The following is a 16,159-nucleotide window of genomic DNA, read 5'->3' as shown; positions in this document are numbered from 1 at the left end:
AGATATCTTTACAAACAAGGTAGTACAAATATATTGCGTGGTATTGCATACCTGTGGTTATTGGTGATTTAGAATGATGATTCCTTTGTCCCTGGGAAGATACTTGCATGAAGAAGACATTTAATTCAATGAAATGAAACTGTTTACTTCTTTCAAGAATTGAAATAGTTCCTTATGAGATTCCTGGCTGCATCACTGCAATGGTACTGATGCCAAACCTCCAAACCTTTTAAGGTCCTTCAGAGCATAGCTCTACTGTCTTGATCCAGCTTTTGTATGGGGTGAAGTATTATAACTGGATTTTAGTATCTGTGCCTTATGAATGTTCTTGACATAGTTCCCAGGGAGAGAAAAAAGGCTCCCCAGGAGTATAAACAAGACCCAAAATGCACAGTATGAAAAATAACTCCTAATAGTAGCTTAAATGTCCTTCCTTGTGTGTTTCCCTGGCTGTACAGGGTGAAGCAGGCATGACTTTCCATTGTTCCAGTACAAAATGCCCTTGCACACATGGCTGCTCACTCTACTTTATCCTTCTCTTTGCATTTCAATGAAGAAAAGTTAGGGAGCTCATTAATTTCTTCCCTTATGCCTATTTCTATCACCATAATCATGACAGTTTCATTTCCATGGACCTGCCTGTCTGACTCTCACCTGTGTCTGTATTGTCTCTTGTCTCTCAGGGTGAGGTTCACCTGGCTACAAGCAAATGTTTCTGTTCAAACCGGTCCCCCAGCTTGTGTTTGCAGTCAGTGGAAAGGAACAGGCACTTATTTACTTATTTAACAGGGGCAGTTCACCACAATCAGTTTTAGAAATCTCTGTTAGGGCATAAATAATCTGCTGTAGAAGTGCTTTTCTTTTTCTGACTGATCATGCAGGAGTGTAGATGAAATGTTCAGTGTATACACCTGCATTTAGCCAAATGAAATTTACATTCAACATCTTTGATCCTCAATTTATCTTGCAAGATTTTTTCTTTCTCTTCTGTGTGCATGTATAAGTCTACGTGCTGTATAAGACACTGACAGGAGACAGTGATGCAGCCTTTTTAGTAATTAAACATTTTTCATATAAAAATTAGGCATTTCTGAAAATATTGCAGGTTTCCATGGGATCCAGCTGGAACAGAAAAGAGGCTGAGACAGTTTTCTTTTTTTTTTTTTTCCTATCCTGGTTTTCCTTAATGAATATAAAAGCTCTTTAGTTGTATTTTCTTCGGGTTTTATGTTAAACTGTACACCAGCACCAGCTAGATTTGTTGTTACTGTGTGATTTTAGCATAATACTGTTCCTCCAAGAACATCCTGGCCTCAAAGTAGACAATAGTCCCTTGGCTCCAGCCATTAATAACAGCAGCTGTGGTGAACTTCACTGTAGTAGGTCCAAAGGAATAGTGAGGGTCCAGCCAACCTGAGGATGCAGCTATAATGAAACCAAGCCACAGATTTTGCAGTTACAATACACAGAAAGTAGTGAAGACAGCTTTCTACTGTGTGTCTGAGAGCACAGAATGTCTCTGTGGTGTAGGAGAAAAGAAGGTCATTGGGGTTCTTTGTTCAGAAATTATGTCACTCTGCTTGGTGGTCGCATTGGGATGCTTTTTTTGTAGGAGCGACTTCCACAGACTTCTGAACTGTCAGTTCCATCCCTTATGATTATCTCTTGTGTGGCTTTGAATATTAATGGCACAAAGCCGTCCTTGTCTGCCGTGAGCACAATCCAAGAAGAGCCTACAAAAATTAAGCAAGAAAAGGAGAATGAGTGCACTGCTGTGGTTACGTAAATGTAGAAGCACGTTTCGAAAAGTCAGTGAGCACGCAGGCAGAGCAGGGTTTCTTTTTGTGCACTAAAGCCTTATTACACTAATGACATTAAGGTCTGACAATCCACGCTCAACACACCTTTGTGCAGATGCAGTGAGGGGCTAAATGAAAGGTCTTGCAAGGTTTGAGGCATTTTGTCCCTTATTTAAATTAAGTTCAAACACAAGACATCTTTGCTAGTTCTAATAAACTAAAAGTATCTTCATCTTCTGAAAACTCAGCCAGCCTTTCAGCTGGCTTTTGTTCTAATGACATCTGCTTCTGATTTTCACTCATCTGCTCTGCCCAAATGACAAAGAGATTATAAAAACTGGAAAAGTGGCCAGCAAAAATGATTTTGCTGTACTTGCTCTAGAAAGGAGTAGGGGTCTCCGTCTCATTACTATCAAACCAAGATTGTTCCATATGTTTTCAAATTCATATAGCAAATAGAAGAAAGTTACACTTTGAAGGTGATTTACAAAAGATGATTTACAAAAGCTGCTACAGTAACATTTCTTGTCTTTTAATTATTTATAGAGTCTTCTCCTAAAGAGAATGAACAAAATATGGATGACATTTTTAATCCTTTTTTTTCTGAAAAAAAAGGAATGAGATTTAAAAACCAAAATACTTGAAAATGTTTTAAGTTCTCTTTCTGTATTGCATAGAAGAAAATAAACCTCCTTCCACTCTTTTTTTTTTTACTTTTCTTAGCAAATTGGCTTAAAAATGAAGCTGTATTTATTTTCTTTAGTGATTCATTTGCCTTTCTTTCTCTCTGGATATTGCAGTTCTCATAGAAAAAAAAAAGTGAATTCTCTGTTTTTTTTTCTAGTTTGACACTGTATGGAAAAAAAAATCTGTGGCAACTTAAAACCATTGAGGGAGCCTTTATATGACACACTTTCCTTAGAGCATGTGATTCTGTCATTATTGAGCAGGGGCATTAGCTGGGATATGAGGGGAAAAATGTCCTGATAGGTTCTATGTTGGGATTTTAGATTTTGGGATTTAAAACTGTTTTTAAAATGGAATGTGAAAAAAGGAACTGTAGAAAATCCAAATGAACCATCCTTATTTTTGTCAGTCATAACAAAGCATGCTCCTGGAGAATGTAAATCTCTCCTTTTTTAACCACTAACAAAGCACTTTTCCAGGCTGGTTGTATGTTGTCATGTCACCTGTTACATCATAAGAAGATTGTCTTTCCAAACCATGGATCTTTAATCTTCTGCTCTTAATACTTTCTTTCTAAATCTGAACAGACTTCAGATTCTGTGAGCAGTGGCCCTGAAAGAGGAAGTTCTATGGTCCAAATGGATATTCCATTGTTGATCAAATTGATGAAGCATACTTTTGTGTCAGACTATTGAAATTATTTTCATGCATTGAAATGCTGGAAGTTCTCAGTGTCATTGATAACACTTTCTTGGAAGCATATCCCATGGAATATTTCAATGGGAAAACCATTCTGTGCAGAGTGTAGTACCCTTTTACTTTGAACAATTATTATGATGATAGGCCAAAAAGAGAGACTCCTGTGTGCTGCTACCAGGGCACTACACAACATACTCTGTTTAGCACAGGTAATGGTATTACAGTCCTGGGCTTAAAGGGCAAACAATGAGGTCGAGCTCATTGCTCTTTTAACTCTGATGATCTTAACAGTATTGCTGTGGACATGAATTTGACTTACAGTTGCAAAGATTTTCCCTCCAATCTATTAATGCTTAAGTGTTTACTCATTGTAATAAATGCCAGGCTGTCATTATAATACAAGCATGCTCTTCATTACATACCCTTTAATTATATAGTATTAAAGGATGGGAGTGATATTTTTAAACTTCACATTTAATATTTATGTTGTATGTCAAAAGAAACTTGTAGGAATATAAGCAAGTACCATCTAGAATTGAATAAAGAGCTACACAACTGCTTCTGCTCCAAACCTTATAATTTTGCAGGATTTTGGTGAGTTTTAGAAAGATTGTTTCAGTTTTTGTTTTTGTTGAAAGCATACAGACTCAATATCAGAAAATCCGAGCAGAAAGAGGGATATATTAGGATGATTCTGAGTCATTATCTTTTGGATATCTCTGAAGTCTAATACATAAAACTGAGGAAAGGTGTTCTGCTAATTAAATATTCAACTGCTCTATAGAGCTGAAAATTTGTTTTCTCAGTTCCCTTGTTTATTATGGGCATTTCTTTCCAAAATCAAGAGCTGGAAATACGGGCCAAAAATGGGCTCCTTCTTGCCCTGCAGCTCTGCATCATGTTGCTGCAGAAGCTTGCTGGGAAATAGCTCAGGTCTCAAAAGCAGGTAGAGTTTTTTCATATGTTCTTGTACTGCACTGCACAGTCAAGGAAGATTCCTGACAAAAATATGGAACATGCATGTCCTTGTCTTCTGGAACAACCTCAGAAAGAGGATCATGATAGCCTGTGATGAGAAAAGCCATCAGAAACATTATAGAGAAATGGCAGTTTGTGTGTTGCTGTGAGGGTGTCACAAAGGAACAGACAGGGACAAGGCAATTCAGAGGCCAGTCTGGGGCCCCTTTTACATCTGTCCTTATGAGTTAATCAGTGGTGGGTGGTAAAAATGGGAGATTGGCAAATAGGAACATTGAGCTTCATTTTTTATCTTACATTAAAATAATCCCACATGTTACTTTATATATATATATATATATATATATATATATATAAAATGTTCTGAGAGTGAATTTTTCTCCAACCTATACTCTGTTGTCCGGGCTGAGACATGCTAGTAAGGACAGGTGAAGCAAAATGCCAAAAGGTTTCAGGAAAGCAATTCTACTATTCTCCTTCCAGGTAACACAGTGTACTGATTATTTTCTCAGCCTTCCTTTGCAGAGGCACCTAACATATTACTCTGCTAATAGGTAGTTTTGCAGGTACTTAGCATTTAAATTATTTCAAGAGTCTGCTGTATTTCAGACAAGGGAAAACACACACTTGCCAAAAGAAGTTAGTTGGCTCAGTTTATTAAATCTGGGGTAATTATTCTGTTGCAAATGCTTCTTTTATATGCTAAAAATCTCAGGTGAAACCAGATAGCAGAAATAAAAAGAACATACCGTGTTTCATTTCAATAACAGGCAGATCAAACAGCTGCTGGACTAAACTCAAATAGATCTTGCCATCACAGAGGAGAACGTCTTTTGTTTCTTCAGTAACTGATCCATTTGAAAAGCTTTTCTTCATATCCATGTATGTAAAAGAAAAGATCTAGTTAATGGATTAGACATTGAGCCTGAGTACTCATAACCATTCTTCTGCTCTTACTCCTTTCAGCTCTTTAGTAATTTTGCCTTTTCTTTGTCTGTCTTTCCTACAGTTTATAGATGACATCATCATGCAGGACCATTCTAAACACAATCTCATAGCCCCATGTGAGGAGGATAAAAATGCCTCTTTGGTTTTTGCTTTGTGAGCTCCTGCAGCTCAAAGCTGCCTCAGCCCTGTACATGTATTGTCCTGGGCTGGGCATCTGTGTGTCTGTGGGGCCTCCCTGCCTGAAGCCAGTTCAGTGGAAGGGCATGTATCACACCTGGAATAATGTTGTTCCAGATGCTGCCCGAGTAAATGAGTACTCTGCTCAGTTTCAGCTGTATGTGTGGGTGGGTTTGAGAGCCATTGGGCAGCTATTCCACCCTGCTAAAATAGCCTCAGGGTTATTTTGGCACAGGGAGTATTGCAGAGAGACTGGACCTAGCAACAGTCTCTGAAAAGCTGTAACATCAAGGTAGCTTGGGAATCCTGTGACTTGCTTTGAGAGCGAGAGAATGTATGGATTTACAGCCTTGTAATTTGCTCTGATATTCACTGAAAGAACACACTTGAAAATAAAGGTGGCTTGTTTCTGTTTCATGAAATTTAGGTGGCCCTAAGAATCAACATCTTTGTGTTTCATCTTTCTTGTTACTGCAAGGTGCAAGGAAAAAAAATTGCTGAGCTACTATGGTAATGGAGTGGATATATATTTGAACTTACATTTTCCTATCTGCTACCATTTAAAAGTCCTTTTAACACTGAAAATTTTCCAATGACTAAATGTTGTTATGAAATAGATGTGGATGGGACATTTTCTTCTAAAAAAAATTGCTAAATTATATTTCTATACTTTGTCCTGTGAACTGAATTTTGTTCTTTCCATGCTTTCTCCCTGTGTAGTTCCATGTGTTATGTTTTGCTTGTTTCTTTTTCTTTGGCATCTTTATGTTTGCAATACCCCCAGATTTTACATATTAGTTATGAATGGACTGTCTATTTACCCTATTTCATAGACCCCTCTCTTTCATATATTCAAAAGGGATCCAAGGTAATATTTCAGAATGGATTGACAGGATCTCATGTATCCTAACTCCTGTTCTAGTCCTACTCTGTCTTTGTCTACTTCACACCCTTGAATTTTTCTTGCTAATGTAAAACTTACGGTTGAATGAATTCACAACTGCATCTTCAATTTATGTGCACAGTAATCTAACCTCTGACTAAATAAATGTCTCTTGTAATGCTTGTCTTCATTTCTAATTGTGCTGTCTTTTCACAGTTGCTCTCTGTGAATGTGTGCTTTTTTGCTGTGTAACAACCTTTCTAAATTAACCCCTTTCACTTTTCTGTACACAGTGTCTGTACTGTCATGCAACTGCATTGAATTCTGTAAATCAGAATGTCTGCTGACTGTTGCAAATGTCCTTTCTCCCACTCTGCTATTATTTACTCATGCAGATAGTCTGTGGCTGATTGTTATTTCTTTATTTGTTTGTTTGTTTGTTTGTTTGTTTATCTATCTAATTTTTTATTTCTTGTGAGTGATTTTATTAATAAAAACCATAAAAATTATCTTTCCATTAAATATGTGAACTTTCCACCTTTCAAATGTCTTCTCATCTTTTTTCCATGTGCAAAACAACCAGAAATTTGTTGGTGCATAATTAATAAAGGATATACCTAAGGAATACATCAAAGAAGTATCATTGTCTTAGTCATAAACCTATAGCAGCTTTTTGTTACAGCTGCAACTATATAAGAAAAGTTCTTGGTAATTTTTAAGTATTTCCAAGTTATGTAGTACTTGGAAATTTACCAAAAACTTGGTATTTCCAAATTATGTAGTACTGTATTCTATTGAACCTAAACACACCTGAAACTCAATGGGCTGAATGTTCAGCAGTGGGTTTGTGCTTTGCATAGGCACTGCAAAAGTGCTCTTTGCCTGTGCAGGTGTTTGTGCAAAGCTTTGTCATTGCTGCAATTTGTGGACTAGCACATCTAACAACTATTTCATTTTCCTGAGTTCAGGTTGGAATAACAGAGTTTATTCAAACTGGAACTTCAGTTCATGAATTATAGAAAAAAATGGACTGTACGTGAGACAAGCTCATTGCCTTGACCCAAGGGGTCCATTTTCCACATAGATATGCTTCAACTAAAGAATTATCAGAAAATAATCTAGCTCTGTCTGTCTTGACTTGAAATCAGTTGAATGAAAATGTATACTCAAGATGATTTTGTTCTAGTTTGGTTTCTGTATAGCATTGCACATTATTATTGGAACAGCCATTGGAAGTGGAAGATATTTTTGTATACTCAAAACTGCACAACACCTATTTTTTATCCTAAACAGTTTTTCAAGGACAGACCTGAAAGATCAAGTCTCAGTTGTTTGTCTTTCATCACTTGTCAGTGTTCATATGAGCTATTTTCTCTGTTACATTCTTCTGTTTGTAATGATAAACATAATCATCTTATGCATTTATTTTTTACTTTTTACAAATTCTGTCAGGTCAAGAATCTTTCTCTGTTATAACTTTCTAATTATTTAGCCTTTTTGCTTAATGCTTAGTTTAAGTGGTGATAATGTGCCTTCTCTTGGAGGAATGAGTTCACAGATGTCATATCACAGATTAACTGATTTAAACCTGTACCTTCTTGTGAGGCAGGTAACTCTTAGTATCCCCTTTTTATAGATGATCATACCATTACACAGGGTGCTTAAGAGATTTAGTCAAGGTCATGGAAGTAATTTGTGACAGAGCTAGAGGTACAACTAAAAGCTTGCGTTGGTATTTCCCACTTTCATGCCATAGCCCAAAGACAATTTTCTAGTCAAATCTAGATTTAATATACCTCTTCCCAAAATCCACGTCTGTTTTTGCTATGTTGTTATTTATCTCAATAGGAATCAAAGGATTTGAAATTCCAAGATTAAAATCCCTTGTGTTAGTTGCTTTATCCTAGAACAAAGTTTATTGGTAGACAAAGAACATGTTAATCACAGAATAAACAAATATATTTCCACATACATTAGTTGTATATTTTCAGATTAAGTTTCTTCAGCCAGCTTCCTGTAGTATGTCAAGTGCAACTCTTCTTCAAGAAAAACCCAGCAAAAAGAAATGATCAATTCAGTAATTGTTTTCCCTCACCCATGTCAGCCTGCCCAGATCAGATTTTACAGCCTATTAAGGGTGTTCTGGGCAGCAGCCAGCCTGTCACAGCAGTGCCAAGCTGTCTTTCAAAACTCACATTTCAGATTGCAAATATGTAGGAGAAAAGCATCATTTACTAAGGCAAAAGGTTTCATGGATGACATGTTATATATCTCACATATTTGCAGTTTTCATACTGCACAATAAGTGAACATGCCTTCTCTCCCTTTTTTGAACCCCACTGAGCAGTCAGCTGGAGCTGGTTCTGCCTCTTGACCTTTTCTTCATTTGTCTTGTATTTCCTAATGCACTGCCTACACTCTCCTGCCTGCTGAGATCATCTTAATGAACTTAAATTTAACAACTGATGAACCAGTGAGGTAAATGAGAATATGCTACCCCTCAGAATTGTTTTTATTGACGCTGGGTTAGCGATCAGTTGAAGTCTCAATGTGTTCTTCTTGCCCATGAGTGTCTAGGAATGTAAAATGTTTTTCAGATGAGACCTGCCAGCTGTGTGCCCAGTGCTCATCACCTGCTGAAGGATATGCCTCACTGATGTGCCCACACACTGCTTTTGTTCTTTTTGTAACAGTATTGTATTTTAAATTCACAGTCATCTTGTAGTCAAATAACATGTACAGAAGCAGAAATTTCATCTCTTAATCCTGGAATATATTACTATGCACTTTATATTAGTTCATTTCATTAATTTCAATCCTTTTTAAAAATTTATTCTAGACGTTACATAATAGTCACCAATTTACAAGTGTGAAATCCTGATCCTTTACTGAGAATATTACTGACTTTATGTCATATGCAGATTTTTTAAGCATAACTGAGCAAGTCATTGATGAAACTTTCAGATGACACTGAAAATCCACCATGAGAAAATCCACCAGTAATTTTTTCCCTTTTCTTCTATATTGATATAACTATTACTATCTCCATTGCAGCTAATTCCTTAACCATCTTATTTTTCTTCTGTTAATCCCTACTCTCTGCTGTTGAACAAATAATTTCCCCTGTGGCATATTTCAAGTGCTGTACTGAATTACAGGTATTTTAAATATTCTTCATCTCCTTTGTGTTAATAATCTGTTGTTTTATAAGGGAAAGGTATCGGGTTAGCACATGCATTGTACAGTGAATAGTGCTGTAGTTGTCTAGGATTCTGTTTTCATTCTTTTACACCCTTGATTTCAACTGCGTTGTGCTCCACTGGTGATTTCAGGTTTGATACCTTAGTACCCATTAGTCAGCTTGCTTTTACCTTTTACCTTGCAGGGTGAGAAAAAGCTAGTGGATTAGCTAGATGTGGGAGTTCTGTTCCAGAAGACAATGAAAAGACGCTTAAACAGCTAAGGAAGAGAGAATTGAAGAGGAAGGAGAATTATGATTTACATTCTCACTGTGCCTCGTGCAGCATTGCCGCAGGTGGTGTTCATTAGGTTTGACAGATTGCACTGCTCCCCTTCCCTGTCATTATTTCTACTGTTGCTGTGATTCTTGCCTGCTTTTTGGTAGATTCTGTTTTTATTGTGGTGGAGGTATTGATATCTTTCCTTTCCTTACCCTCATATGGGACATTCCAATTGCAACCTTAATTAACCTGGCAGAGACACATAAGCCTGTAAAATGTTTATGCTGGAAGAGACCTGAGGTGCTCAGAGGTGCTTAAATCCCAGTGCAGTTTGCATTTATAGGGCACATCAGCATTCCTGGTGACACAGTGCTGGGATTTCTCTTCTCCTGGCTCTCTGCAGCTACTGTTTCAGGTGTATTGTCATCTAAGATACACCTTTTATGCTTCCATGATCTTTATGTGTGATGTCTACTTTCTTTGTGCAGTATAACTTAGCTCTATATTTGACATTGTGTGTTCCTTTCCTTTTGTACCTGTGCATCCAACAAACAAATCATCTGCTCTAACAAAAGGAATTGTGTCTCCTCTACAGACCCTGCTTGTCTGCTACTGATTAGTTTTAGAACACTGTTGACAGAATTTGTTCATAACAAATTCCCCAACCTTTGCTCAAAATGTTATCCATGCATTAATCACACAAATTCCTCAACCTTTACTCAAAATGTTATCCATGCATTAATCACACTTTCTCTTGACTACTGCAGGTCTTTCTTTTACAGTCATCCTAAATCTCTTGTTTCTAAATTTCAGGGTAGCTGACTAGTTTCTTACTCCAGGGAGCAGTCATATCAGCTTCCTCTTCCATCATTTTCATGACTTACTTTCTATTGCTCAACCCAAGTCAAAATTGCCCTTTGGATTTCAGAAGGGTTCATGTTCTTATTACAGCTCATCATTTCAGCCGGTCTTTGCTCATTTTTTTGTGCCCCCTTATATTCCCCTTCTTTACATCATGTATTTTCATCAGAGTTTTACTGCCATATGTTTGTATCCTTTCTGTTCATCTCCCAGATATGTGTAAAAAAATATAATACCCACGTTTATTTTGTAGCTGACCTTTGTAGCTGGCAATAAAGTTTCCCATAGCAAATTGTATGAAGATAGTACAAAAGTAGAGATTGACTTATGTACAATTATTGGTCTGTGCTAAGAAAAGAAAGTAATTGTGACTAATTGCTGAAAAGATATTATTTCCTATTTAATTATGCAATATATGCTATCAGTGATATAAACTTTTGACATCATACTGCTTGTGAACAAAATGTAGGAGTTTAAAGATGTTCTTCAGATTAAGATGAATGTTATTCCTCCTGAAGAGGTTTGCCTAAATGCCTTTAATTTGAGATCCAGATTGGCTTTATTTCCACTGTAATTAGCTTCTGAATGAGACTAGTTTAAATATTCTGCAGCTGTTTCTTTTCTGGGGGAAAGGGATGGTATAAGTATCTTTTTGCAAAGCAAAACAGAAAAAAAATCTGTGACAGATCCTCTTTTATTTTTTTTCTTTTTAAATAATGTCTTCTTATTGCATTTATCTGTCTGCCCTCCCACATTCCCCTGAATCACAAACCTGCCTGTGATGAAAGAGCAATAATATTTGCTTTTCAGGGTTGAATGATCAAGTTACCTCTGGTGGCTGAATGCTATTGCAGAAGTGATAGTGCAGTGACATTTCCAAAGTGTGAATGGTCATGGTTTTCTTCTATGGCTATGGGCTACAAAGAATACAAATTCTGGTAGCACTGCATAGATGTGACTTCAGAGGAGTTACAGGCAGACTTGCACTAACATGATAAACAAAGGTTTTGAAGACTGTTAAATGAGCAAACATTATGAATTATTAAGTAATAAATGTTTCTGGTTTTTAAGTTTCCTAAGCAGAACAGGAAGTACACATAAATACGTCAATAACGCTTCTGCACAACAGTGTTCATAATTGATCATTAATTATTGCTACATTTTTAACCATTATGTTTTAAACTTTCATTTTATTTTCTAAATGTATAAATATGGTTATGCAGTTCTGATAATTATATTCTTTAGTGCAATAGACTGCTCAATCAAGACTGAGCCTCTGCCGTGCTGGGGATTATAGAGACACTTAAGAAGACATGCACTTGGCACAGAGAGCTGGAAGATAATGGGCATATTATTGACTGGACTGCAGTGTTCCTAAAGTTTAGAAAGTTTTCCACTGGCTGATATTTATGTCATAAGGCAAAAAAGTTATTTCCTGACTTTCTGCTCTGTGAACACAGGGTCTGGCTGGAGCTCACAGCCCAGCTGGTCTCTGAGCTCACAGTGCACTAAACAACTCCTGAAGGAGGAACAAGGTTCAGATGTCTGAATATAAACTAATAAAAACAACTATTTCTCTGAAAATTATTAGCTGCCTATGAAGCAAATATTTCCCTGTCTGTCTGTAGACCTTTCTGCCAAGTCTATTTTTCATTATTTTTTGGCATCACGCTGTGATCCTGTTAGATTTCAGAAGAGGGGCTGAACTATACAAGGCATTAGTGGAGACTTCCCCAGGAAAGCTGTGTGTGGGAAGGCATTAGTGGCACTTTTTTGAGTCATTGTAATGTGGTGCTAGCAGTGCTTGCTGCTGGCTTAATGTGAAACTAACCTATTCAGATAAATAAGTATTCCTTTCTAAACATAGTTTTTTTAGCAGTATTTAAGAAGCACTTAATTTTTTTGTTGTTCTTTCCAAAGAAAAATAGCAGGTTAACTAATTCTTACTTCTAGTGCAAGCACGTGCACAGCAACTTCAGATCTTAGATTAATGTTATGTGTCACAAATAAAACTTCTCTTGGGAAAGGTTAATCCAATTGACTCCTAGAAACAGGGCTGCTTGCTAAATAAATAAGTTGATTTATGTTAAGAAATCAAAATTAATTTGAACATACTGGAGAACAGAAGGGCTTGCTTCTTGGCCAATAAAATCCTAAATTATTTAAAATAGACATGTTACTTTTCCACCAGAATTTGTATAATGTGTTCAAGTTAAATTATTGACTAATTCAGATCAAAAGCATTCCTTTTATCCAGAAAACCAAACACATCAGAATCTGTTTAAATGCCAAGTAAACACTTGATAGAAAGTAATGACCATGATTGAATTGAGTCACCATTCCCTTAATTACTTTCTAAGGAGTGGTACTTAGATGTCTACATAGATTCCTTTAAAATTAAAGGAAGTAAAATTTGCTTCAGCATCCTCACAATGCAGTGTATTATTTTGACATAATGCTGCTTATGTTGCAGTAGATAAGGATGCATTTATAATTAGCATTTACATCCTGAAAGTGATACCAGTTTTATCACTACCATCAACATGTTCAGAAATCTGATCAGTATAATGTTAGTATTCCTGTGAATAATATTAAAAACAGTAGATAGAAATAATTACCCAACCTACATTCCTTAGTTGAAATTCTTATTGAAGCCAGGAGGAAATTTGCCAAAACAAGGGTAATAGGAACATGGTGGTTTGAAATATTTGTCTAATGAAATCATAATTACATATTGATGGATTAGAAGGTTTTTGTTTGTTTAAGGATTGGTTTTTTCTGAAAATTTTAAGTGGTTATGTGTTTTACAAATTGAGTACATCTCATTTTGCAAAGAATAGTGTTGAGAAATCAAAGCATAAATAAGCCAAATTCATGTCATATCCATTTAAATTTTCCATAAATTGAGATTCAATACTTTGTTTCAGTCTTCCTGTGAGTCTGGCTATCTTCAGACTTTGTATTTGGGCTCAGGTTTAAATTTATTACATTTCTGGTGAGCTACTGTAGCCCTCCATTCATCAGCTTATCGCTGCACTAAACAAAAATATAAGCCTTTTGTAGATTAACAACTCTGGCTCTGTTCTCTCTGACAGATGCATACAAAATCACCCAGTCTCCAAGACAATTGTACATGATCAAAGAATAAACAGACAAATCTCCCATGTTAAGTATCCTCTAAACTATACACATCATCCTGAGTTGTCATTCCAATGACAAATTATAATTCCATTTTAAGTTAAGCTCGATTCCAAACCAAGGTTACATTTCTTATGGGTTGATAAGAATAAACTGCATCCTCTTGATTTAAAGCTAATAAATGCAAGATTGTTTAAAAGTTTGGTTCCTGTCACAGTATTTCTAAGCTGACAAGAAGTTACCTGGTAGGTGACATGCACGACAGGTGGTTCCTGGGAGCACGGGTAGGCTAAAGAAATCCTCCTGCCATTCCTAGCCAAGTCTGTTATTTCAGAAAGGCTCAGCTGTAACTCATTGAAACTGCCACAAAGTCTCTCTAAATTTCTAGATATGTGACTCATTCCCCTTTCACTTGGCAAATTGTTGTTTTTAGGAGAATTCGATGCTTCTTGGATCACGTTGAACTGCACTTTAGGGGATGTTGGTCTGCTGGAAATCCTGCTGGGTGATCCAAAACCACGAAGAGACACTGAGCGATTCATAGGTTCAGCATCCAATGTTTCCAAGGCCAACGAGGAGTCACCTGGGAGCCTTTTTTCATCCAGGTCACTCACGCTTGATGAAGAGCTCTGCTCATAACTAGGGCTCTTTACTTCTTCAATGAGTCTTCTCCTGCCACTTGGAGACTGAATAACTGTGCTTCTTGGTATTAACAACTCCCTGCTTTGAGATTGGTCTTCTGTGGCAAGGTTCTCAAAGAATTTTCTTTTCCCAGGTATATTAACAGAGGATTCAAAGTTATAAAATATATTCTGCTTAGTCTCAGGCAATGCTGAGGAATTTTCTTCCAGCATCAATTCCTTGACCATAAGACGCATTACATACCTGTCTGAACTTGAAGATGGAATGAGATTAGGATCAGGGAACCTCTGCTTGCCAATCAGAATCAATAAGAGTTTATCTGTTAAAAAGCATAGGCCCTTTGGTCTTTCATTTTTTTCCAGCTGGATTTGTTGAATGTGAGGCATGGAGGAAGAGGTTACTGAATACACCAGAACAATATTAGAAGTGTTAGAGGCTACTGCCACAATCTGAGCTCTAAGATCAAAAGCCATTATATCAGGAACCAAAATACCTGGGATGGTGACTTTTCTGGTGGTTGTTACCTTCCTCTCAAAAGTCACCAAGATCAAGTGAGAAGAATCTTGACCATTTGCTGCTGCAGAGTCTTTGCGTTTCAGAGTAATGAGAGGACTGGGATCAGACCGACGGTGGTTTGCAAGGATATGGGTCAAATCCACAGGACCTGATGAAGAAGAGGCAACTGAATCAACACCTGATCTATCTGAATCTATGGACTTTCTTCGTGTGTCCATGGAGTATTCCTCGTCACCAAGCACCAAAGCAGACTGTGAGATTAAAGAACCAGCTTCTGTACCAGAGGGCACATCAAATGCAATGCCTGCATTGATACCACAGATGTTATCTAAAGGAAGCTCAGTAGCTACAGCAATTTGGAAATCCAGAGTGGCTTCTATAGCACAGATATAACCTCCCACATCAAAAACTGGGCAAAAGGAGCAGATATTTAGAGTTTTCTGAGCATTATCCCATATGTAGGAGTGCAGGGTACTGCCTATAGCAACTACTAAACGATTACCATCCTTAGTCCAGCAAGCACAGTGGATGACTCCGCTGGTTTTGATCTCTGCCTTAACCCGCGTATTGTCAGTACGAACAGCATGCAAGACTGAAGCATCTCTTTTTGTAAGCACAGCCAGGACCTCCTTCTTAGGATGCCAGACACAGCCCTGAGAAAGCAGTGGAAATGGCTCACCAACCTCACAAGTCTGAGAAATCAAGGGCTTTTTCTTCTCTGCACTGCTGTAGACCAGCTGCCAAATGCTTACGTGCTTTTTGTGCTGAACAGCGAGCAGAGCTGGGGTGTCCGTAGAGCAATATGGGCCCCAGTAAAGCCCATGCACATGTTCAAATTGACCAAGAATGCTTGAGTCTCCAAACTTCAGCTCTCCATTTTGATAGTATAAAGTAGTCAGTATCACTTGCTTCCCATCTGTCCAGGCAATTCCATGCACAGGGTGGATAGCTTGATATAAAGCATTGAGGCCGGTTCTCAGCAGCTTTGCCTTTCCCAGATCCATCTTTTAGGCTTTCTTTCTAATAAGGATAGTTCCAAAATAGAGAATCCATGGAATTTTCTTGCAGATCACCATGAGAAAGTTTTTTTCTCATGTCTCCTTCCCTTCCTTTCCAGCGTCAAGCTGCTAATTTTCTGCTAATAATCCAAGAGTCTATATTGTGAACTCCTTCTCAGGAGGCCTGCAGCTGCTCTTCTAAGTATAAATCCATGTCAAAGCTGCTTTGGCTATGTCTTTTCCTGGGAGGAGTTATCATCTTCATGTGATTGCTAACAAGGTTTAACCAATTACTGTGCGTTTTCGTAGAAGGCTATTTTTAACTCTTCGGTGCTGGGAATAAATTTAAAAATAACACTAATACCTTGACCT

The 16,159-nt window shown here is 37.3% G+C and overlaps 1 protein-coding gene across 1 annotated transcript; it reads right to left on the bottom strand.

Moving 5' to 3' along the window:
* Window positions 1-1,566: 1,566 nt before the first annotated feature.
* Window positions 1,567-15,793, bottom strand: LOC132071566 (WD repeat and coiled-coil-containing protein-like). The gene is made up of 3 exons (XM_059469207.1): window positions 13,874-15,793; window positions 4,913-5,033; window positions 1,567-1,733 (listed from the first exon to the last, which is right to left on the bottom strand). Exons 1-3 carry the CDS (start codon window positions 15,791-15,793, stop codon window positions 1,567-1,569), a joined length of 2,208 nt encoding a protein of 735 aa, XP_059325190.1.
* Between the last annotated feature and the right edge of the window lie 366 nt (window positions 15,794-16,159).

The sequence above is a fragment of the Ammospiza nelsoni genome, chromosome 3 (genome assembly GCF_027579445.1).
Source record: "Ammospiza nelsoni isolate bAmmNel1 chromosome 3, bAmmNel1.pri, whole genome shotgun sequence".
NCBI lineage: Eukaryota > Metazoa > Chordata > Aves > Passeriformes > Passerellidae > Ammospiza > Ammospiza nelsoni.
Note: the sequence above shows the minus strand (reverse complement) of the source record. Positions and strands in the feature narration are given on the sequence as shown.

What these genes read in the sequence shown, in the direction of transcription:
- LOC132071566 (XM_059469207.1), bottom strand. Translation starts at nt 15,793, where the DNA reads ATGGATCTGGGAAAGGCAAAGCTGCTGAGAACCGGCCTCAATGCTTTA. An exon ending in TCGTGCATGTCACCTACCAG is followed by an intron (nt 5,034 to 13,873) that starts GTAACTTCTTGT and finishes ATGGATATGAAG; the next exon opens with AAAAGCTTTTCAAATGGATC. An exon ending in TGTTATTGAAATGAAACACG is followed by an intron (nt 1,734 to 4,912) that starts GTATGTTCTTTT and finishes TAATTTTTGTAG; the next exon opens with GCTCTTCTTGGATTGTGCTC.